This window comes from Salmo salar, chromosome 10 (assembly GCF_965601325.2).
Source record: "Salmo salar chromosome 10, fSalSal1, whole genome shotgun sequence".
Taxonomy (NCBI): Eukaryota; Metazoa; Chordata; class Actinopteri; order Salmoniformes; family Salmonidae; genus Salmo; species Salmo salar.
Window position 1 is genome coordinate 118,289,355 of NC_138300.1, and position 26,100 is coordinate 118,315,454.

A 26,100-nucleotide genomic window follows, 5' to 3' on the forward strand; every position below is an offset into this window, starting at 1 on the left:
GACGCTCGAGAGTCATTTTAGTACACTACACTAACCTAATCCTAACTGACGCGCCATGCCTCGCTATACGGTTCACATTCGGGACGAATGGCTGGCTGTTCCCTGCCGCGACCCGACCTACACCATCCAGTGGCTGGGCTACGAGGCGCTCAAACGCTACACCAAGAACAAGCCCGACAACGGAGGCATCAACGCGGTGAAAGACATTCGGTTTGTCACGAGGAGGTGCCAGGGACAGGGGCTGTTGGACGGTGATGACACCATAGAGGATGTCCTCGAGGACAATGACTTCGTCGAAATTGGTAATTCGTCTATATTCAATTTATTTTATTTTGTACCACTTAGAAGGTGGACAGAATAACTTATTTTCTCCCTTGGAAAACTTAAGGAAACATGGCAAGGTCTACAATAGAATAGGATTTGAGTGCGCAATACAATAGAAAGCCTATGTGTTTTTTTGGTAGAATGTCTATTAATATATTGATTTATATTATCGATTTGTAGCCATCGAAGGGGATACCATGTCTCCAGATTTCATTCCATACCAGCCTGGAGTTTCACACCTGTATCCTTCTTGTGTCACATTGAACTGCTCATGTCAATGTTGGAATGGAATGGTATTAATTAACCAGATACGCATTTGGATTATGACTATAATTTGACTACAAATGTGTGTCATAAAATTGTTCTAAATCTCATATTAGCTAGCCATAAATGGAAGATAGGTAGTCATTATACCCATATCAGAATATGTCTTAGTAGCCTGCTCATGCCAGGTGAGTACTTAAGTTATTGATTGAGACATTATGCTGTAGTCATTTGAGGGTTAATATAGCGTAATTTCTGGTCCATATCCCTAACCATTATCAAACAGGACAGCTGCATACAGAGAATCCGACGATGTGAGTATTACTGGCGTATAACACTGCCTTACATGCTGTTTAATTCATATCTAATCAGTTCATAAGCAACACGTGCTTTCTTCTCTTCAGAACCTTTTCCTAGATGGCAACAGTCTGACTTCGACAGACCTGGTGAATTTAGGACGGGGTCTGTACAAGATTAAGGTCATTATTTATTTCATATTTTTCCCTGGTTATATATATATATATATATATATATATATATATATATATATATTCATTTTGGGGCATTTCTTGGAAAAAGTAAGTTGTCTGTATTTGCCCTTTTGTAACTGTTTAAAAAAAACAACAACATATAAACAGTTGATCACCAAAAACAGATTTAAAGTAATGATCAACAAGCTTGTAGTCTAGTTGTGCTATCATGTCCATGATGTGCTGATCATATCATTACCCAATCCTTCTCTTCCTGTCCTCTCCTTTCCTCCTGTACCTAACCTTTCAGCTGACCTCAGAAGCAGAGAACGGAGTTGTGAAATCCAGAGAGCTTCTGGACACCATCGTCAAGGAGAACAAAGGTTAGAACAGTTAGAATCCTTAGACTCCCAAGTTAGAATCCAAGTTAGAATCCTTAGAATCTGAGTTAGAATCCAAGTTAGAATCCGAGTTAGAATCCAAGTTAGAATCCTTAGACTCCAAGTTAGAATCCAAGTTAGAATCCTTAGAATCTGAGTTAGAATCCTTAGAATCCGAGTTAGAATCCAAGTTAGAATCCTTAGAATCCAAGTTAGAATCCAAGTTAGAATCCTTAGAATCCGAGTTAGAATTCAAGTTAAAATCTTTAGAATCCGAGTTAGAATCCAACTTAGAATCCATAGAATCCGAATTAGAATCCAAGTTAGAATCCTTAGAATCCGAGTTAGAATCCAAGTTAGAATCCTTAGAATCCAAGTTAGAATCCAAGTTAGAATCCAAGTTAGAATCCTTAGAATCCGAGTTAGAATTCAAGTTAAAATCTTTAGAATCCGAGTTAGAATCCAACTTAGAATCCATAGAATCCGAATTAGAATCCAAGTTAGAATCCTTAGAATCCTAGTTAGAATCCAAGTTAGAATCCTTAGAATCCGAGTTAGAATCCTTAGAATCCGAGTTAGAATCCAAGTTAGAATCCAAGTTAGAATCCTTAGAATCCTAGTTAGAATCCAAGTTAGAATCCTAGTTAGAATCCAAGTTAGAATCCTTACAATCCGAGTTAGAATCCAAGTTAGAATCCTAGTTAGAATCCAATTTAGAATCCTTAGAATCCAAGTTAGAATCCTGTCATGATGATTATAGAACTATTCATGTACCCATAACAGAAGAAGGTCAATCGAAAAAGAAACAATAATACTGAATAACAGTTTAACACACATATGTAAAATTGGTTATAGAATAGCATATATTATCTGTGAACCATACTGTTGACAATCCACCCCTATATAATGAAATTTGCACTAATTTTAACATAATATGCAATAGACTGTGATGGTAAACACCTGAGTAAAGTTATCCTGGGTGCGAGAGTGCAACAAATTGTTCACTGTCATCAGATAATTGACCTACATGCAACCGTCTTTCGTCTCTCTAGTTGTCTATGGAATCACTACAGGGTTTGGTAAATTTGCCCGGACTGTCATTCCTGTCCACAAGCTCAAGTACAGTACTTTATCTTTTTTCTCTGAATATTGTCTGATAAGATTGATGCATTGTTTGCTTACAATGTGTCCATGTGTTGTATTCCCTTAGGGAGCTACAGGAAAATCTGGTGCGATCACACTCTGCAGGTTAGTGACCTAACGTATAACCAAGCTACAGGTACTAATATCTAACTGGCCCATGTGTTCCACTACCTAAAGCATATACCTAAAAAAACTGATTTTAATTCATTCAAGTCTGTCTTTTTGTAATACTTGTATATTCGCTATGAATATATCCATTATTTTATATTCACTGGTCTTGTTTTGTGGCTCATTGTGACGATTGTCAAAAGGAGTAGACCAAGGTGCAGCATGTTGAGTGCTCATAATAAATATTTATTTTAACTCCGAACACTAAAGCAAAATAACAAACAAACGGAAAACAAACGTCACGTTCTGTGGGCTTTACAGAGCTGTGCAAAAACAAGATCCCACAACCCAGGTGGAAAAAAAACCCTACTTAAGTATGATCTCCAATTAGAGACAACGAGGACCAGCTGCCGCTAATTGGAGATCATCCCAAACAAACCAACAAAGAAATACAAAAACTAGAACCTAACATCATCGAAATAGAAAACATAGAATAAACCCCCTGTCACGCCCTGACCTACTCTACCATAGAAAATAACAGCTTACCTCGGTCAGAACATGACACTCATATTATACCATAGATAGGACCGCATTCATTTGAAACTTTCCCATTACGCTCTGGTGTTTAGGTGTGGGCAACCCACTGAGCCCAGAAAGGACCAGGATGTTGTTGGCTCTGAGGATCAATGTCCTGGCTAAAGGATACAGTGGAATCTCCCTGGAAACCCTGCACAGAATGATCCAAGCCTTCAACGGTAAACTCTTTAACCCTGACTTTCACCTCAGCTTCACCTCAGGGATAGCCTACATTCCATTGATTCCATTGGTACTATTGGTTCTGTTGGTTCCATTAGTTATTTTGATTCCATTGGTTCCGTTGATTCCATTAGTTATTTTGGTTCCATTGGTTCCGTTGATTCCATTAGTTATTTTGGTTCCATTTAGTTTAGTTTATTAGGATCCCCATTAGCTACTACACATGTAGCAGCTACGCTTCCTGGGGTCCACTTAAAACGTGTAAATACATAACAAAGTACAGAACAGTAATAGACAAGAACAACATAAGATAACATTACATTTAAAATAAAATGTTTTAATAAAATAAGAGTTAAACTGTATATAGGAAAGACACCAAGAAACAACACAAATACTATTTACACATGATTCATATTCTTATATACAGTACAGTTAAATTAGATCTTTAGAAAAAGGAGAGACGCTGTGTTTTTAAAGCTAAGCTTTCTTTTTGGCTTTGTAACCTCTAGTGGCAGAGCATTCCACGATGCGTTCCATTCTCTATAAATGTAACGAGTGCACTGAGAGCTGAGAGCAAGTCCTGGGAGTGAGTGTTTTAAAACCTGTTGTGGATAGGGGGCAGTATTGTCACAGCCGGATGAAAAAAACGTACCCGATTTAAACTGGTTACTACTCTTGCCCAGAAACGAGAATATGCATATTATTAGTAGATTTGGATAGAAAACACTCTGAAGTTTCTAAAACTGTTTGAATGGTGTCTGTGAGTATAACAGAACTCATATGGCAGGCAAAAACCTGAGAAGATTCCAAGCAGGAAGTGGCCTGTCTGTAAATTTGTAGTTCTTCTTTTGGTTCTCTATCGAAACTACAGTATCTGAGCTGTTACGAAGCACTTTCTAAGGCTTCCATTGACTCTCTAAAGCCTTCAGAAAGCGGATTGAGGCGTCTCCTGTCTCTGGGCAGAGTATACTAGCACAGTTTGTCAGTGGTCTGCCTGGTGACAAAGAGATTGGATATGCGCGGTCCCGCGACCATGCTGTTTTTTCTTTTCCTCTTTGAATGAATACACTATTGTCCCAATCCCCACACAAACATCCCCTTGGAAACCAGGGTCAGCCCGAACAACTGTGGTCCAGAGAGCTGAACTGAAGAAGAGTTGATCCAACACAGCCCAGTGACATGCCAAATATATATATATATGGAATATTATCGCTATTTTATGAGAAAAATACCCTACAAATTGATTTTAAACAGCGTTTGACATGCTTCTAAGTACAGTAAAGGAACATTTTGAATTTTTTTGTCTCGAAATGCGCTCGGGTGTTACCCTTTGGATAGTGACCTGAACGCACGAACAAAACGGAGGTATTTGGACATAACTATGGATTATTTGGAACAAAAACAACATTTGTTGTTGAAGTAGCAGTCCTGGGAGTGCGTTCTGACGAAGATCAGCAAAGGTAATACAATTTTTCTAATAGTAATTCTGAGTTTAGTGAGCCCCGAACTTGGCGGGTGTCAAAATAGCTAGCCGTGATGGCTGAGCTATGTACTCAGAATATTGCAAAATGTGCTTTCGCCGAAAAGCTATTTTAAAATCTGACATAGCGATTGCATAAAGGAGTTCTGTATCTATAATTCTTAAAATAATTGCTATGTATTTTGTCAACGTTTATGATGAGTAATTTAGTAAATTCACCGGAAGTTTTGGGTGGGAATGCATGTTCTGAACATCACATGCTAATGTAAAAAGCTGTTTTTGGATATAAATATGAACTTGATTGAACAAAACATGCATGTATTGTATAACATAATGTCCTAGGAGTGTCATCTAATGAAGATCATCAAAGGTTAGTGCTTCATTTAGCTGTGTTTTGGGTTTATGTGACATATATGCTTGCTTGGAAAATGGCTGTGTGATTATTTTTGGCTGTGTCTAATGTTTTGCTTTTGCTGTAAAGCCTTTTTGAAATCGGACAATGTGGTTAGATTAACGAGAGTCTTGTCTTTAAAATGGTGTAAAATAGTCATATGTTTGAAAAATTGAAATTATAGCATTTTTGAGGTTTTTGTATTTCTCGCCACGCTCTACCATTGGATATTGGCGAGGCATTCCGCTAGCGGAACGTCTGTCCTCAACAGGTTTTAATAAATAAACGAAACACAAACAACGCATCGACATGAAAACTGAATCAATAGCACCTGAGGAAAGAACCAAGGGGAGTGACAGATATAGGGAAGATAATCAAGGAGGTGATGGAGTCCAGGTGAGTGTCATGAGGCGCTGGTGCGCGAGACGATGGTGACAGGTGTGCAGGATAATCAGCAGCCTGATGACCTAGAGGCCGGAGATGGAGTATGACACTAGATAACTGAGCGAAGCATTAAATCTGTTTTTGGTTTGGGTACCGTGAAGAAACCCATAGTGGCGTGTCTGGTACACAGGAGGTTGGTGGCTCCTTCATTTGTGAAGACGGACTCATGGTAATGGCTGGAGCGGAATCAGTGGAATGGTATGAAATACATCAAACACATGGTTTCTAGGTATTTGATGCCATTCCATTCGTCACGTTCCATCCATTATTATGAGCCGTCCTCTCCCCTCAGCAGCCTCCACTGGTCTGATGGGGTATGTTTGTCGTAAGTTAATGCAAATAGATTATGCAAGTGGTTTGGCATTTTCAGCACACAAATGTTTCTTCAAAAGACTAGAAGAGAAGTAGTCAATTTCTCGTCAACCCTCAACCATGGAAGACTATCATGCATATTGTTGATGTTAGTTATGTGTGTGCAGTTCAGGGCAAGGTGTGCTGCTTTGTTTGGAACCAGCTGCAGCTTTGCTAGGTCTTTGTTGGCTGCAACTGACCATGTTACCGGACAGTAATCAAGATGGGACAAGATCAAAGCCTGAACAAGTAGTACAGATGATATTTCTGTCAAAAATGGCTGAACATATTTTTGTAACAGACATACAGTGCATTCGGAATGTATTCAGACCCCTTGACTTTTTCCACATTTTGTTACATTACAGTCTTATTCTAAAATGGATGAAATCTTTTTTTTTCTTCTCATCAATCTTCAAACAATACCCCATAATGACATCACAATACCCCATAATGACATCACAATACCCCATAATGACATCACAATACCCCATAATGACAAAGCTCAAACAGGTTTTTAGAAATGTTTACAAATGTATTTAAAAAAACAACAACAGAAATATCACATTTACATAAGTATTCAGACCTTTTCCTATGAGACTCGAAATTGAGCTCAGGTGCATCCTGTTTCCATTGATAATCCTTGATATGTTTCTATAACTTGATTGGAGTCCAACTATAGTAATTTCAATTGATTGGACATGATTTGGAAAGGCACACACCTGTCTATATAAGGTCTCACAGTTGTCAGAGCAAAAACCAAGCCATGATGTCGAAGGAATTGTCCATAGAGCTCCGAGACAGGATTGTGTCGAGGGACAGATCTGGGGAAGGGTACCAAAAAATGTCTGCAGCATTGAAGTTCCTCAAGAACACAGTGGCCTCCATCATTCTTAAATGGAAGAAGTTTGGAACCACCAAGACTCTTCCTAGAGCTGGCCGCCCAGCCAAACTGAGCAATCGGGGGAGAAGGGCCTTGGTCAGGGAGGTGACCAAGAGCCCGATGGTCACTGACAGAGCTCCAGAGTTCCTTTGTGGAGATGGTTGGCCTTCTGGAAGGACAATCATCTCTGCAGCACTCTACCAATCAGGCCTTTATGGTAGTGGCCAGACGGAAGCCACTCCTCAGTAAAAGGCATATGACAGCCCGCTTAGAGTTTGCCAAAACGTACCTAAAGGACTCTCAGACAATAAGAAACAAGATTCTCTGGTCTGATGAAACCAAGATTGTACTTGAATGCCAAGCGTCGCGTCTGGAGGAAACCTGGTACCATCCCTACGGTGAAGCATGGTGGTGGCAGCATCATGCTGTGGGGATGTTCTTCAGTGGCAGGGAATGGGAAACTAGTCAGGTTCTAGGGAAAGATGAACAGAGCAAAGTACAGAGAGATCCTTGATGAAAACCTACTTCAGAGCGCTCAGGACCTCAGGCTGGGGTGAAGGTTCACCTTCCAACTGGACAACGACCCAAAGCACACAGCCACGACAACGCATGAATGGCTTCGGGCCTGATCACCAACAATGACGAGACAGCCTATAGGGAGGAGGTCAGAGACCTGGCCGGGTGGTGCCAGAATAACAACCTATCCCTCAACGTAACCAAGACTAAGGAGATTATTGTGGACTACAGGAAAAGGAGGACCGACCACACCCCCATTCTCATCGACGGGGCTGTAGTGGAGCAGGTTGAGAGCTTCACGTTCCTTGGTGTCCACATCAACAACAAACTAGAATGGTCCAAACACACCAAGACAGTCGTGAAGAGCGCCTATTCCCCCTCAGGAAACTAAAAAGATTTGGCATGGGTCCTGAGATCCTCAAAAGGTTCTACAGCTGCAACATTGAGAGCATCCTGACTGGTTGCATCACTGCCTGGTACGGTGTCAGAGGAAGGCCCTAAAAATTGTCAAAGACCCCAGCCACCCCAGTCATAGACTGTTCTCTCTACTACCGCATGGTAAGCGGTACCGGAGTGCCAAGTCTAGGACAAAAAGGCTTCTCAACAGTTTTTACCCCCAAGTCATAAGACTCCTGAACAAGTAATCAAATGGCTACCCGGACTATTTGCATTGTGTGCCCCCCCAACCCCTCTCTTACGCTGCTGCTACTCTCTGTTTATCATATATACATTCATGTACATATTACCTCAACTGGCCCGACCAACCAGTGCCCCCACACATTGGCTAACCGGGCTATCTACATTGTGTCCCACCACCCGCCAACCCCTCTTTTACACTACTGCTACTCTCTGTTCATCATATATGCATAGTCAATTTAACCATATCTACATGTACATACTACCTCAATCAGCCTGACTAACCGGTGTCTGTATGTAGCCTCGCTACTTTTATAGCCTCGCTACTGTATATAGCCTGTCTTTTTACTGTTGTTTTATTTCTTTACTTACCTATTGTTCACCTAATACCTTTTTTTGCACTATTGGTTAGAGCCTGTAAGTAAGCATTTCACTGTAAGGTCTACACCTGTTCTATTCAGCGCACGTGACAAATAAACTTTGATTTGACAAGTCTCTGAATGTCCTTGAGTGGTCCGGGCTCAGAGACAATGTTTGTCTATTGAGATTGCATGGCTAGAGATTGCATGGCTATGTGCTCGATTTTATAGACCTGTCAGCAACAAGTGTGGCTGAAATAGCCGAATCCACTAATTTGAAGGGTTGTCCACATACTTTTGTATATATAGTGTACTTCTCCCCATCTTCACAGCAACTTTGTCAATATGACTTGACCATGATAACTGACCATCCAGTGTTATTCCTAGGAGTAACCATTGCTTCCATATGTTCTTTTGGTTCCGTAAGTTATTTTCTTCTATTTTCTTCCATTGCTTCCATATGTTCTTTTGGTTCCGTAAGTTATTTTCTTCTATTTTCTTCCATTGCTTCCATTGGTTCTTTTGGTTCCGTAAGTTATTTTCTTCTATTTTCTTCCATTGCTTCCATTGGTTCTTTTGGTTCCGTAAGTTATTTTCTTCTATTTTCTTCCATTGCTTCCATTGGTTCTTTTGGTTCCGTAAGTTATTTTCTTCTATTTTCTTCCATTGCTTCCATTGGTTCTTTTGGTTCCGTAAGTTATTTTCTTCTATTTTCTTCCATTGCTTCCATTGGTTCTTTTGGTTCCGTAAGTTATTTTCTTCTATTTTCTTCCATTGCTTCCATTGGTTCTTTTGGTTACGTAAGTTATTTTCTTCTATTTTCTTCCATTGCTTCCATTGGTTCTTTTGGTTCCGTAAGTTATTTTCTTCTATTTTCTTCCATTGCTTCCATTGGTTCTTTTGGTTCCGTAAGTTATTTTCTTCTATTTTCTTCCATTGCTTCCATTGGTTCTTTTGGTTCCGTAAGTTATTTTCTTCTATTTTCTTCCATTGCTTCCATTGGTTCTTTTGGTTCCGTAAGTTATTTTCTTCTATTTTCTTCCATTGCTTCCATTGGTTCTTTTGGTTCCGTAAGTTATTTTCTTCTATTTTCTTCCATTGCTTCCATTGGTTCTTTTGGTTCCGTAAGTTATTTTCTTCTATTTTCTTCCATTGCTTCCATTGGTTCTTTTGGTTCCGTAAGTTATTTTCTTCTATTTTCTTCCATTGCTTCCATAGGTTCTTTTGGTTCTATTGCTTATTTTGCTTCCATTACTTCCATTGAAGGGGCCACTTCAGAGAGTCTTTCATTGAAAAAACAACAACAACGTTAAACAAACAGAAACAGGGAAACGTTGACTGGGGTCTCTCTCTCACATCTCTGTCTTCCCCTCATAGCGTCCTGCCTGTCCTTCGTCCCTGAGAAGGGGACAGTAGGTGCCAGCGGAGACCTGGCCCCTCTCTCCCACCTGGCTCTGGGGCTGATGGGAGAAGGCAAGATGTGGTCGCCCAAGAGTGGATGGGCCGACGCCAAATACGTAAGCCATATCACTGCATTTATTTAATGTTCTATTTTACCTTTATGTAACCAGGCGATTCAGGACAAATTGTTATTTATAACGACAGCGTGTAACTGTATAACTAACAAACTGATGTCACTGGAACTTCTCAATGAGCCTGGATGATTGGGACATTGCACAATATCCCCAGTGAAAATATTGACATTGGGATCAACACAGTGGTAGACTGACTACTGAGAGGTCAGATGAGAAAACATGTTTGTTTTTCTTCAACCCTTGAACTTTTCCTTTCCCCCTGTTTTCCCCTTTCATCCCTCTACGCAGGTACTAGAGGCTCATGGACTCAAGCCAATATCACTGAAGCCCAAGGAGGTAAAGCGAACACACTCATCTACTCTTTTGTTGTTCTTTGTCCCTCTATGGAGCGGTTGATTTGAGTTCACACTGTGTATTTGTGTACCGTTTACAACAAACCAATTTCAATCAGTTTGCAAATGGCTGCTGATAAAACAGAATGTTCTCTGATTTTCCACAACAAAGGTGTTTAACTCCAGTCCTTGAGATAGGTGTTTTGATGGGATGAGACTCCTATATTTGGCATGTCACTGGGCTGTGTTGGATCAACTCTTCTTCAGTTCAGCTCTCTGGACCACAGTTGTTCGGGCTGACCCTGGTTTCCAAGGGGATGTTTGTGTGGGGATTGGGTTAAAAGCCATCTCTCTCCCCTGCCCATAGGGCCTGGCATTAATTAATGGTACCCAGATGATCACGTCTCTGGGGGCAGAGGCGGTGGAGAGAGCCCAGGCCATCGCCAGGCAGGCGGACATCATCGCTGCTATCACCCTGGAGGTGCTTAAGGGGACCTCCAAGGCCTTCGACAGTGGTGAGACGAGACGGAGGGATGCGTGTGTATGTGTGTGCTTTCACCCAATCACCCTGGAGGTTTTCAAGGGGACTTTCCAAGCCTTTGAGCATGGAGGGTTAGTGTTCACTCTAAAGTTAGCGTTAGTTAACCCTGCTGAGGCGCTCAAGGGGATGCATATAAGGACTCCCGAGTGGCGCAGCGGTCTAACGCACTGCATCTCAGTGCTTCAGGCGTCACTACAGACACCCTGGTTCAAATCCAGGCTGTATCACAACCGGCTGTGATTGGTAGTCCCATAGGGCAGCGCACATAAAAAAATATACTTTTAGTGTGTGTAGGTGATCACTGCGGGACATACAACCACAACTTTGTAATTTTCTAGCACTTTTACCAACTGCCGACCACAACGACCGATCTAAAACATCATGATTGAGACTGATTTAGCTACGCTATGCTAACTCTGTCCTCCATCATTCAGACTGATTTAGCTACGCTATGCTAACTCTGTCCTCCATCATTCAGACTGATTTAGCTACGCTATGCTAACTCTGTCCTCCATCATTCAGACTGATTTAGCTACGCTATGCTAACTGTCCTCCATCATTCTAGATATCCACGCTCTGCGGCCCCATCCAGGACAGATAGAAGTGGCCATGAGGTTCCGCGCCTTACTGGACTCAGACCACCACCCCTCAGAGATCGCAGGTGAGTGACTGGATCAGGGTGCTGTACTATGGCTGACCCTCTGCTCTAACCTCTCCAATCTGTGTGTGTGTGTGTGTGTGTGTGTGTGTGTGTGCCTGTCTTTTGGAGGATTTGGGATAAAGTATTAATTGGACAATAAAAGTAATGTTGTTGTTCCTGTACAGAGAGCCATCGGTTCTGTGACAGAGTCCAGGATGCCTACACCATGCGTTGCTGTCCTCAGGTGACTTAACATAGGGGTGAGAGGTCACAGAGTTTCATATTTAGTTCACAGAGAATCCCCTCCAGGTCAGGACTCGACTCAGCCTGGTCTTTTCTTTTCATCCACAGGTCCACGGTATTGTGAACGACACAATAGATTTTACCCAGAAAATCATCAACACCGAGATCAACAGCGCCACCGACAACCCTGTATCCTTCACTGTGTGTGTGTGTGTGTGTGTGTGTGTGTGTGTGTGTGTGTGTGTGTGTGTGTGTGTGTGTGTGTGTGTGTGTGTGTGTGTGTGTGTGTGTGTGTGTGTGTGTGTGTGTGTGTGTGTGTGTGTGTGTGTGTGTGTGTGTGTGTGTGTGTGTGTGTCCAAACTATTCACCAACTATTCCCCCTGACCAAATTTGACGATTTCTACCTTCTGTGACAGTTTTATCCTTAAATGTCTGAAACAGATGGTGTTTGCAGAGAGAGGAGAGACCATCTCAGGAGGAAACTTCCATGGAGAATACCCAGCCAAGGTATCAAAAGCTTCTGGTGGACTGAGTATTCCTGAGTTTTAGAACTATGTGAGACGATGAAAGACAGTATAACTATATTCAGCCGCGGGCTGATTTGTTTTCTGGAGCAGATATTTGGGGGGCCGGAACATGATTACAAATCATTTATAGACCGCAAATTTATATAATGTTTATAGACTGCAAATTTATATAATGTTTATAGACTGCAAATTTATATAATGTTTATAGACTGCAAATTTATATAATGTTTATAGACTGCAAATTTATATAATGTTTATAGACTGCAAATTTATATAATGTTTATAGACCGCAAATTTATATAATGTTTATAGACTGCAAATTTATGTAATGTTTATAGACTGCAAATTTATATAATGTTTATAGACTGCAAATTTATATAATGTTTATAGACTGCAAATTTATATAATGTTTATAGACTGCAAATTTATATAATGTTTATAGACTGCAAATTTATATAATGTTTTGACTAAAACATAATCATTTCAAACCTTGCTTACATTTGTATACAATCATGTATCTCTCTATTATGGGTGGGAATACTTGGTAAAGTTTGTGGTCATACGCACATCCTTAAAAACATACAGGAGGTGCTGGGCTAATAAAGAATATTAGTAAAGAACAAGAAGACTGTTAAAGCTCACAATTCACCGATTTATTTACAACGTTTCCATCCCAAACGGATCTTCGTCAGGTCAAACAAACAGACTGAGTGCTCACATCTCAAAATATACACATTTCACCTCACATGACCGTTACGCACATGATGCATGGTGGGTGTGGAAACGATTCAATTCACTTTTATGCACAATCAATCAGAATGAATCACAGGGGTACATATGGTCATTAAGGATTATATGCATACAAATGGGGCCAAGTTAAAACCTAGGCAACAGTAAAAAAGATTATGTTGGAAACTGTTGGAATACCATATGACCATTACGCCCAGGAGGCGCGGTGAACGTAAATATAATTCCAGTGACCCAAAAACAATTTGTGTATGTCTATCAATGACAGAATGAATCACAGGGGTACATATGGTCATTAAGGATTATATGCATACAAATGGGGCCAAGTTAAAACCTAGGCAACAGTAAAAAAGATTATGTTGGAAACTGTTGGAATACCATATGACCATTACGCCCAGGAGGCGCGGTGAACGTAAATATAATTCCAGTGACCCAAAAACAATTTGTGTATGTCTATCAATGACATGGGCACATGTAGTAGTTACAGAATCTAATATACATGTACAAAATGACCAAGTTGAGACCTGGATGGCAGGACAAATCAGCGTGACATATTAATATAAGAAATGGCCTGACATCAAACTCTTGGTTCAGAACTTTAGGAGACATGGGGCACAAACGGTGAATCCAATACAATTCTCTTCTCAATATTAGATGATCAGTATCTCCTCCCTCCTAGGGGTCTTAACATGTTCGATACCAATGTATTTTAGAGAGCTAATGTTGTGACCAGCCTCTACTTGGGAACAGATTTCTAAAGTTAAGCTGAACACAAATATAAATGCAATATGCAAAAATTATTTATTTCAATTGATGTATATATATATATATACATACAGTTGAAGTCTGAAGTTTACATACACTTAGGTTAGAGTCATTAAAACTAGTTTTTCAACAAACTATAGTTTTGGCAAGTCAGATAGGACATCTACTTCGTGCATGACACAAATAATTTTTCCAACAACTATTTACAGACAGATTATTTCACTTATAATTCACTGTATCACAATTCCAGTGGGTCAGAAGTTTACATACACTAAGTTGACTGTGCCTTTAAACAACGTGGAAATTCCAGACAATGATGTCATGGCTTTAGAAGCTTCTGATAGGCTAATTGACATCATTTGAGTCAATTGGAGGTGTACCTGTGGATGTATTTGAAGGCCTACCTTCAAACTCAGTGCCTCTATGCTTGACATCATGGGAAAATCAAAAGAAATCAGCCAAGACCTCAGAAAGAAAATTGTAGACCTCCACAAGTCTGGCTCATCCTTGGGAGCAATTTCCAAACGCCTGAAGGTACCACGTTCATCTGTACAAACAATAGTACACAAGTATAAACACCATGGGACCACGCAGCCGTCATACCGCTCAGGAAGGAGACGCGTTCTGCCTCCTAGAGATGAACGTACTTTGGTGTGAAAAGTGCAAGTCAATCCCAGAACAACAGCAAAGGACCTTGTGAAGATGCTGGAGGAAACAGGTAGAAAAGTATCTATATCCACAGTAAAACGAGTCCTATATCGACACAACCTGAAAGGCCGCTCAGCAAGGAAGAAGCCACCACTACAAAACCGCCATTAAAAAGCCAGACTACGGTTTGCAACTGCACATGGCGACAAAGATCGTACTTTTTGGAGAAATGTTCTCTGGTCTGAGGAAACAAAAATAAAACTGTTTGGCCATAATGACCATCGTTATGGGAACATTATGTGGATATATTGAAGCAACATCTCAAGACATCAGTCAGGAGGTTCAAGCTTGGTCGCAAATGGGTCTTCCAAATGGACAATAACCCCAAGCATACTTCCAAAGTTGTGGCAAAATGGCTTAAGGACAACAAAGTCAAGGTATTGGAGTGGCCATCACAAGGCCCTGACCTCAATCCTTTAGAAAATGTGTGGGCAGAACTGAAAAAGTGTGTGCGAGCAAGGAGGCCTACAAACCTGACTCAGTTACACCAGCTCTGTCAGGAGGAATGGGCCACAATTCACCCAACTTATTGTGGGAAGCTTGTGGAAGGATACCCGAAACATTTGAACCAAGTTAAACAATTTAAAGGCAATGCTACTAAATGCTAATTGAGTGTATGTAAACTTCTGACCCACTGGGAATGTGATGAAAGAAATAAAAGTTGAAATAAATCATTCTCTCTACTATTATTCTGACATTTCACATTCTTAAAATAAAGTGGTGATCCTAACTGACCTAAGACAGGGAATTGTTACTAGGATTAAATGTCAGGAATTGTGAAAAACTGAATTTAAATGTATGTAAACTTCCGACTTCAACTGTGTATATATATATATAAATCCGTATGAATCTGTGTACGTGACCAGTAAACTTTGATTTGATGACTCCTATACCTCTATTGCTCTCTATCTGTCTCTAGGCCCTGGACTTCTTGGCTATAGGTGTCCATGAGCTGGCAGCCATCAGCGAGAGGAGGATTGAACGTCTGTGTAACCCGTCTCTCAGTGAGCTACCAGCCTTCCTGGTCAACGAGGGAGGGCTCAACTCTGGATTCATGATCGCACACTGTACAGCTGCTTCCCTGGGTTAGTAAAGGATCAGCTCTTACTAACGTATGTAATTATGTCTTTGGGTGCCCAGGAGTAAACCCCATTGTGTGATAAAGAAGGCTATCACTGAGAAATAAAGTATTACTTAGATTTAAACACGCTCATCAACATGTATTGATCACATCTTTACTAATGCTGCAGAAATGAGCTTGAAAGCAGTATCCAGATCCATCGGATGTAGTGATCACAATATATTAGCCATATCTAGGAAAACCAAAGTTCCAAAGGCTGAGTCTAATATAGTGTATAAGAGGTCATACAATACGTTTTGTAGTGATATTGTTGAATATTTGTTGGTCCGTGGTGTGTAATGAGGAGCAATCAGACACTGCACTTGACACATTTATGAAATTGCTTATTCCAGTTACTAATCAAATGTTATTGGTCACATACACATGGTTAGCAGATGTTAATGCAAGTGTAGCGAAATGCTTGTGCTTCTAGTTCCGACCATGCAGTAATATCTAACAAGTAATCTAACAATTTCACAACAACTACCTAATACACACAAGTGTAAACAATTTTTTAATGTATTTTATTTTATTTCACTTTTATTTAACCAGGTAGGCTAGTTGAGAACAAGTTCTCATTTACAACTGCGACCTGACCAAGATAAAGCAAAGCAGTGCAACACAATCAACAACACAGAGTTACACATGGAATAAACAAACATGCAGTCAATAATACAACAGAAAAAGTCTATATACAGTGTGTGCAAATGAGGTAGGATAATGGAGGTAAGGCAATAAATAGGCCATAGTGGCAAAACAATTACAATATAGCAATTAAACACTGTAGTGATAGATGTGCAGAATATGAGTGTACAAGTAGAGATACTGGGGTGCAAAAGAGCAAAATAAATGAAATAGATAACAGTATGGGGATGGGGTAGTTGGATAGGCTAATTACAGATGGGCAATGTACAGGTACAGTGATCTATGAGCTGCTCTGACAGCTGATGCTTAAAGCTAGTGAGGGAGATATGAGTCTCCAGCTTCAGTGATTTTTGCAGTTCGTTCCAGTCATTGGCAGCAGAGAACTGGAAGGAAAGGCGGCCGAAGGAGGAATTGGCTTTGGGGTTGACTAGTGAAATATACCTGCTGGAGCACGTGCTATGGGCGGGTGCTGCTATGGTGACCAGTGAGCTGAGATAAGGTGGGGCTTTACCTAGCAAAGACTTATAGATGACCTGGAGCCAGTGGGTTTGGCGACAAATATGAAGCGAGGACCAACCAACGAGAGCATACTGGTCGCAATGGTGGGTAGTATATGGGGCTTTGGTGACAAAACGGATGGCACTGTGATAGACTGCATCCAATTTGCTGAGTAGAGTGTCGGAGGCTATTTTGTAAATGACATTGCCGAAGTCAAGGATCGGTAGGATAGTCAGTTTTACGAGGGTATGTTTGGCAGCATGAGTGAAGGATGCTTTGTTGTGAAATAGGAAGCTGATTCTAGATTTAATTTTGGATTGGAGATGCTTAATGTGAGTCTAGAAGGAGAGTTTACAGTCTAACCAGACACCTAGGTATTTGTAGTTGTCCACATATTCTAAGTCAGAACCGTCCAGAGTAGTGATGAATGAATAAGAATATATACATGTAAATATATGGATGAGTGATGGCCGTGCGGCATAGGCGAGATGCAGTAGATGGTATAGAGTACTGTATATACATATGAGATGAGTAATGTAGGGTATGTAAACATTATATAAAGTGGCATTTGTTTAAAGTGACTAGTGATACATTTATTACATCGAATTTTTTATTATTAAAGTGACTAGAGATTTGAGTCAGTATGTTGGCAGCAGCCACTCAATGTTAGTGATGGCTGTTTAACAGTCTGATGGCCTTGAGATAGAAGCTGTTTTTCAGTCTCTCGGTCCCAGCTTTGATGCACCTGTACTGACCTCTCCTTCTGGATGGTAGCAGGGTGAATAGGCAGTGGCTCGGGTGGTTGTTGTCCTTGATTATCTTTTTGGCCTTCCTGTGACATCGGGTGCTGTAGGTGTCCTGGAGGGCAGGTAGTTTGGCCCTAGTGATGCGTTGTGCAGACTTCACTACCCTCTGGAGACAGGATGCTCTTGATTGTGCATCTGTAAAAGTTTGAGTGTTTTAGGTGACAAGCCAAATTTCTTCAGCCTCCTGAGTTTGAAGTTGCGCCTTCACCACACTGTCTGTGTGGGTGGACCATTTCAGTTTGTCCGTGATGTGTTCGCCGAGGGACTTAAAACTTTCCGTCTTCTCCGCTACTGTCCTGTCGATGTGGATGGGGGCTGCTCCCTCTGCTGTTTCCTGAAGTCCACGATCATCTCCTTTGTTTTGTTGACATTGAGTGTGAGGTTATTTTCCTGACACCACACTCCGAGGGCCCTCACCTCCTCCCTGTAGGCCGTCTCGTCGTTGTTGGTAATCAAGCCTACCACTGTAGTGTCATCTGCAAACTTGATGATTGAGTTGGATGCGTGCATGGCCATGCAGTCATGGGTGAACAGGGAGTACAGGAGAGGGCTGAGAACGCACCCTTGTGGGGCCCCAGTGTTGAGGATCAGCGGGGTGGAGATGTTGTTTCCTACCCTCACCACCTGGGAATGGCCTGTCAGAAAGTCCAGGACCCAGTTGCACAGGGCGGGGTCGAGACCCAGGGTCTCGAGCTTAATGAAGGGTTTTGAGGGGTACTATGGTGTGAAGCATGCACCCATTAAGAAAATGACTGTAAAAATTGTTAAATCCACGCGAATTGATGAGGAATTGAAAAATGGTATGGTTGAGAGGGTTGAGTCAAAAGGAATGGCAAATAAGTCTGGCTACACAACCGGATTGGCAAATGTATTGCAAATTGAGAAATCATGTGACTAAACTGCCTAAAAAGAGAGCTAATATTAATAATATTTATGTCAATCTCTCCTGGCTCAAAGTGGAGGAGAGATTGACTTCATCACTACTTGTATTCATGAGAGGTATTGTCATGTTGAATGCACCAAGCTGTCTGTCTAAACTACTGGCACACAGCTCGGACACCCATCCATACCCCACAAGACATGCCACCGGAGGTCTCTTCACAGTCTCCAAGTCCAGAACAGACTATGGGAGGCGAACAGTACTACATAGAGCCATGACTACATGGAACTCTATTCCACATCAAGTAACTGCTGCAAACAGTAAAATTAGATTTAAAAAACGGATAAAAATACACCTTAAGGAACAGCAGGGACTGTGAAGCAACACAAACATAGGAACAGACACATGCATACACAAACACATGATAACATACGCACTATACACACAGATACACATGGATTTTGTACTGTAGATATGTGGTGGAGTAGGGGCCTGAGGGCACACAGTGTGTTGTGAATGTATTGTAATGTTTTTAAAGTTGTCCTTGTACAAAGGCTTGATGGCTGAAACGTGTCCGAAACGTTACTCCTAAATTGATCAAATCAATCATTATATCCTGTTTCACTTGTGTAGTATCAGAGAACAAGGTGCTGTGCCACCCGTCTTCAGTGGACTCCCTGTCCACAAGCGCAGCCACAGAGGACCACGTATCCATGGGAGGCTGGGCCGCCAGGAAAGCCCTCAGGGTGGTGGAACATGTGGAACAAGGTGGGAAACTAACCATTGATTTGGACTTGATACAGTAGATATTCATCTTTGGATTATTTGTTACTGTTGAAAATAAGCAATATTTTGATACTAGATATTAATTAGTTACCTGTCAGATTTTTTTCTGTGAAATTCACACAGAAATATTTTTGGGGCTGGGTTCACACACAAAGGGGCAAAAACAACAACATAATTTAATTGGTTCTAACCTGGGAATTGTCTGCGCAAGGTCGCAATTCATTGGTGAATAGTTTTTCTGACACGAGCTGTGTACTATATCGGTCACTAAACCTCAAAGTTATCTGCTTTTGAGCATTTAATGTAAATAGTGAGTAGCAAACAAACAGAAGTAAATGATGTATACTGATGTACAGTGCATTCGGAAAGTATTCAGACCATTTGACATTTTCCACATTTAGTACGTTACAGCCTTATTCTAAAATTTATTAAATCGTTTTTTCCCCCTCATCAATCTATACACAATACCCCATAATGATGAAGCAAAAATATAGTTAAAAAAAAAAAGAAGAAAAAAAATCCTGAAATATCACCTCTGAACTTTGTTGAAGCACCTTCGGCAGCGATTACATCCTGGAGTCTTCTTGGGTATGACTCTACAAGCTTGGCACAAGCTGCCCAGTGACACGAGCTAAATATCTTCTATGCTCGCTTCGAGGGAAGTAAAAGTGAAACGTGCATGAGAGCATCAGCTGTTCCGGACGACTGTGTGATCACGCTCTCCGCAGCTGATGTGAGTAAGACCTTCAAACAGGTCAACATTCACAAGACGGATTACCAGGACGTGTACTCAGAGCATGTGCTGAGCAACTGGCAAGTGTCTTCACTGACATTTTCAACCTCTCCCTGACTGAGTCTGTAATACCAACATGTTTCAAGCAGACCACCATAGTCCCTGTGCCCAAGAACACTAAGGTAACCTGCCTAAATGACTACCGACCCGTAGCACTCACGTATGTAGCCATGAAGTGCTTTGAAAGGCTGGTCATGGCTTACATCAACACCATTATCCCAGAAACCCTAGACCCACTCCAATTCGCATACCGCACCAACAGATCCACAGACGATGCAATCTCTATTGCACTCCACACTGCCCTTTCCCACCTGGACAAAAGGAACACATATGTGAGAATGCTATTCATTGACTACAGCTCAGCGTTCAACACCATAGTGCCCACAAAGCTCATCACTAAGCTAAGGAACCTGGGACTAAACACTTCCCTCTGCAACTGGATCCTGGACCTTCTGATGGGCCGCCCCCAGGTGGTAAGGGTAGGTAGCAACACATCTGCCACACTGATCCTCAACACAGGGGCCCCTCTGGGGTGCATGCTCAGCCCCCTCCTGTACTCCCTGTTCACTCATGAGGTACAACTCCAACACCATCATCAAGTTTGCTGATGACACAACAGTGGAAGGCTTGATCACCGACAACGATGATACAGCCTATATGGAGAAGGTCAGAGACCTGATTGTGTGGTGGAAGGACAACAACCTCTCCCTCAACGTGATCAAGACAAAGGAGATGATTGTGGACTATTGGTGAAAGGAGGACCGAGCACGCCCCCATTTTCATCGACGGGGCTATAGTGGAGCAGGTTGAGAGCTTCAAGTTCTTTGGTGTCCACATTACCAACAAACTAACATGGTCCAAGCACACCAAGACAGTTGTGAAGAGGGCACGACAAAACCTATTCCCCCTCAGGAGACTGAAAAGATTTGGCATGGGTCCTCAGATCCTCAAAAGGTTTTACAGATGCACCATCGAGAGCATCCTGACGGGTTGCATCCCTGCCTGGTATGGCAACTACTCGGCCTCCGACAGCAAGGTACTACAGAGGGTAGTGCATACGGCCCAGTACATCACCGGGGCCAAGCTTCCTGCCATCCAGGACCTCTATACCAGGCGGTGTCAGAGGAAGGCCCTAAAAATTGTCAAAGACTCCAGCCACCCTAGTCATAGACTGTTCTCTCTGCTACCGCATGGCAAGCGGTGCCGGAGCACCAAGTCTAGGTCCAAGAGGCTCCTAAATAGCTTCTACACCCAAGCCATAAGACTCCTGAACAGCTAATCAAATGGCTACCCAGACTATTTGCATTGCCCCCCCCCCCCCCCCCCCGGCTCTGGAACGCTGCTGCTACTCTCTGTTACTATCTATGCATAGTCACTTTAATAACTCTACCTACATGTACATATTACCCCAATTACCTCGACACCGGTGCCCCCTCACATTGACATTGACTCTGTACCGGTATCCCTGTATATAACCCCGGTATTGTTATTTACTGCTGCTCTTTAATTATTTGTTATTCTTATCTCTTACTTTTGGGGGGGGGTGTATGTTCTTAAAACTGCATTGCTGGTTAAGGGCTTGTAAGTAAGCATTTCACTAAGGTCTACACCTGTTGTAATCAGGGTTGTTCTTCTTAATCTGAATTGGGAAACATTTACCCAGTTACTGTGAAAATGTCCTACTTCTACTGACTGTGGGCATTCTGGGTAATATGTAACTTCACGGTGATACTGACAACTGCAGTAGTGGAGTTCAAGCAAACACAGAAAAACAACAAGTCAGCGATATTTAAAAGACACCCCAGAGGAAGTTGCCGCCACTATTTCAATATATTGTCTTGTCCTAGAGATGAAATGCACGTTGACTTAAATCATTGTGCAACATCATGTGTAAACTCTGGCCATCGTCTTTCAGCAACAAAAAAAAGTTGATTTCTACCGGTGTGGCCGTTTTAAAAACTAGCCCACATTTAGAGAGCTCAACCAGTGTTAAAAGTATAATGTAATATCAGATCATTTCTGGGTAACAATTACTGTGATTGCTTTCAATTAAAATTGTCAAAAAGAAACAAAAATAGCTTCTTAGAGATATTTTATGAGATATTTCCCATGCAAGAATGCTGCTAGGATTTTCTGGGAGTGGTCTGAATGGGGAGGGGACCAGGCTGGTCAAAACTCCATCCCACCAAAACAGGCTGAAATTTCAGGCTTTTAAAAAAATATAGAGATTTTTTTTTTTTTATTATTATTATTTATTTTTTTACAAACAGCTCTTACACTAAAAGGACATTATCATCATTTTCACAATTTCACAGTATTATTCCAACCTCATACTGTGGAAATATATATAAAATACAGGAAAATCATGTTTTTTTGACTGCACTGGACATTTAAAATACTTTTTACCTCTATGTCAAAAAGGACATTTTTGATTTTTTGGTCTCTATTTTGTATATTTCTATGCATTGAACATTACTAAGAAATACAACAAAAATTGTATTAGATTTTATCCTATATAATAATTTGTATAATACTGTTGTTGATGATACTTATCCAATCAGAAAAATGTGTTTTATTTATGTGAATAACGTGTTATTCTGAGGGTCCACAATTGGTCCATAACCTATCTCATTTCCTCTCCCCCTCGTCAGTCCTAGCAATCGAGCTGCTAGCTGCCTGCCAGGGAATTGAGTTCCTCCGCCCCCTGCGTACTACAACACCATTGGAGAAGGTCTATGACCTTGTACGCAGCGTAGTCAAGTAAGCCAAACCGATCTGGACAGTGTGTACACACTAACGCACACAGCACATGTCTCAGTCCTCTGAAATAATTGAGAAAGTTGGTTAATATTTATCCAATGTCCCTCTTCTTTCTGTGCCTCCTCTTCCCCTCATTATGTGGCTCCCACCGATTCGCTTCCCTTCTCTGCCTCCCCCTCTTCTCCTCACCTTCTCTGCCTCACCCTCTTCTCCTCCCCTTCTCTGCCTCCCCCTCGCTGCCTGCCCCTCTTCTCCTCACCCTCTCTGCCTACCCCTCTTCTCCTCACCCTCTCTGCCTCCCCCTCTTCTCCTCCCCTTCTCTGCCTCCCCCTCTTCTCCTCCCCTTCTCTGCCTACCCCTCTTCTCCTCACCCTCTCTGCCTACCCCTCTTCTCCACACCCTCTCTGCCTACCCCTCTTCTCCACACCCTCTCTGCCTCCCCCTCTTCTCCTCACCCTCTCTGCCTCCCCCTCTTCTCCTCCCCTTCTCTGCCTCCCCCTCTTCTCCTCACCCTCTCTGCCTCCCCCTCTTCTCCTCACCCTCTCTGCCTCACCCTCTTCTCCTCACCCTCTCTGCCTCCCCCTCTTCTCCTCCCCTTCTCTGCCTCCCCCTCTTCTCCTCACCCTCTCTGCCTACCCCTCTTCTCCTCCCCTTCTCTGCCTCCCCCTCTTCTCCTCCCCTTCTCTGCCTCCCCCTCTTCTCCTCACCCTCTCTGCCTACCCCTCTTCTCCTCCCCTTCTCTGCCTCCCCCTCTTCACCTCCCCTTCTCTGCCTCCCCCTCTTCTCCTCCCCTTCTCTGCCTCCCCCTCTTCTCCTCCACTTCTCTGCCTCCCCCTCTTCTCTTCCACTTCTCTGCCTCCCCCTCTTCTCCTCACCCTGTCTGCCTCACCCGGTCTGCCTCACCCTCTTCTCCTCACCCTCTTCTCCTCACCTTCTTCCTCCACTTCTCTGCCTCCCCCTCTTCCTCCACTTCTCTGCCTCCCCTCTTCTCCTCAACCTCTCTGCCTCCCCCTCTCCTCCTCCCCTTCTTCTCCTCCCCTTCTCTGCCTCACCCTCTTCTCCTCCCCTTCTCTGCCTCACCCTCTTCTCCTCCCCTTCTCTGCCTACCCTTCTTCTCCTCCCCCTCTCTGCCTCCCCCTCTTCTCTTCCCCTTCTCTGCCTCCCCCTCTTTTCCTCCCCCTCTCTGCCTCCCCCTCTTCTCCTCACCCTCTCTGCCTCCCCCTCTTCTCCTCACCCTCTCTGCCTCCCCCTCTCTGCCTCCCCCTCTTTTCCTCCCCTTCTCTGCCTACCCCTCTTCTCCTCCCCTTCTTTGCCTACCCCTCTTCTCCTCACCTTCTCTGCCTCCCCCTCTTCTCTTCCCCTTCTCTGCCTCCCCCTCTTCACCTCACCCTCTCTGCCTACCCCTCTTCTCAGGCCCTGGATCAAGGATAGGTTCATGTCTCCAGACATTGAGGCAGTCCATCGTCTTCTTCTAGACCAGAAGGCAAGTGTTGGGTCATAATAGTGTGGGGTCATAACTCTCAGCCTATATTCATTTAAATAAATGAAAATGTTAATTTAGCACATGCTTTTGTCCAAGTTTGTGTATTTTGTGTGGTTATTCAGGTGTGGAACGTGGCTCAGCCATACATTGAGAAGTACAACATGGAGCTTCTTCCTGAGTCCCGCCCCATCTCTCCTACTGCCTTCTCATTGGATCCCCCAGCATCACCACGGAAACGCATCCGACTTGAGTGAAATCATCATCTGTCTAAATGTATACTTTTTGTCTTCCTGTTTTTCAGACAAATGTTTTCTTCCTTCCACAGCCGCTTCAATAATGATCATGTATTCCATGCTAGTTTTGAACAAAGAGTTGTCGGATAACATTGATTAAGGCTAGACAGTAGATTTGTAATCTTATTAGTCACAGAAACTAGATAGAGCTTGATTTAATGTATTAAACTTTATTCACAAAAGCAATGTGAATTTATTTTTCAATAAACTACAATAATTTGTTGCCTTATTACCTTAGTTATTTCATATATTCATACTTTGTTTAATAGTAATTTGGGGAACTTATTGTACACAGAAATGACTATGTACGTAGAGTGAATATTGATTTAAAACTACAATGTCCACCTGAATAATCTAAACAGTAAATACAGTCAGTCAATCTAAGGCAGTGGTTTTGTGTTTTTACTGGAATTGACCAACACCTGAAGATGTTTCTAAACAAATGTAATTTTTACAACATAAGGCCTACATGTGCACACTGTATTCTACATGTTTGTGCAAAATAGGTTGCACCCTTTACATTTTAGCACTGAATAAAGTGCTAATAACATGCTCATAATTATAGTGGAATACGCATTCAACTGTTTCCGTTGAAATTCTACAATGAATTTCCAACAACTGAATGTTTTATCACGCACTCGCTCAAGTGGATTTGGGAGTTGGTGGTAGAACAAGCTCGCCTGGGTACCAGTCTCTTTACCGAATCCATTCCCTGTACCCACGTGATGTGCCAGGGGACTGGTCTTGGTTTCTGCCATCTTCAAATATAAAGTTATATCATAATGAGCTCGATGAGAACAGAGGATTTGATCCTGATCACACATCTATCGTCCCATCACAACGATTATGTAAATATTGAAACTCACTTTTTCTCCACAGAACATGTTGCTAAAACCAGTCTGTCAAAATTTGCTAGCTCACTTCTAAATTCTCAAACTAAATACATACTGCAATTCCAACCACAAAACGTATTTAGTCTCAAAATACAACAACGTGCCTAGCTAACAGCTAAATGTTTGTTTTTGACTTTGTTATAAATTGCAATTATATTTTCGAGGCTCCACATGTTGTCATGGAAAATATTCACGGTATTTACAACAATCAATGAGCAACTCCGCCGTAAATCCAGCGCAAGGACGTTGAGATTGCTGAAAGTCCAGTCTCTGGCAATGACAAGGAAGTGGCAAGGAGTGAAACGTTCACTAAAGACACTGGCATTCAGACTAAGAACATATAGGCCTACTTCAAAAGAAACACTAGGGGGCAACTGTCAAACACAGAGGCTATGTAATGTATTTTCTGAGAAACGCAAAGGAACAAATGGATAAGTTCCTGTATGCTGCTACTGTACAAGAAAATGCGGTGCCATTTCATTGGGACATGGAGAGAACATAACTCCCCCCCACCCCCCCACCCCCATATTTCCCTGACATTCTTTTCTAATGAACTACATAGCTACAGTGCGCAATATTGCGTGAGTTGTTTACATTTGAAAC

General features: G+C 42.1%; 1 protein-coding gene across 2 annotated transcripts; it reads left to right on the forward strand.

The window, feature by feature from the left end:
* On the forward strand, positions 1 to 24,988 carry hal (histidine ammonia-lyase). 2 transcript variants are annotated; one of them, XM_014125863.3, is made up of 20 exons: positions 1 to 302; positions 505 to 565; positions 875 to 902; positions 993 to 1,067; positions 1,369 to 1,441; positions 2,491 to 2,557; positions 2,649 to 2,686; positions 3,319 to 3,444; positions 9,880 to 10,019; positions 10,326 to 10,373; positions 10,737 to 10,884; positions 11,476 to 11,571; positions 11,736 to 11,794; positions 11,902 to 11,982; positions 12,235 to 12,300; positions 15,460 to 15,625; positions 19,123 to 19,257; positions 22,720 to 22,828; positions 24,242 to 24,311; positions 24,434 to 24,988. In XM_014125863.3, exons 1-20 carry the CDS (start codon positions 56 to 58, stop codon positions 24,563 to 24,565), a joined length of 1,965 nt encoding a protein of 654 aa, XP_013981338.1. In that variant the 5' UTR covers positions 1 to 55; the 3' UTR covers positions 24,566 to 24,988. The 2 variants fall into 2 exon arrangements, with proteins under 2 accessions (XP_013981338.1, XP_045544445.1); XM_045688489.2 differs by lacking the exon at positions 3,319 to 3,444.
* The last annotated feature ends 1,112 nt before the right edge of the window (positions 24,989 to 26,100 follow it).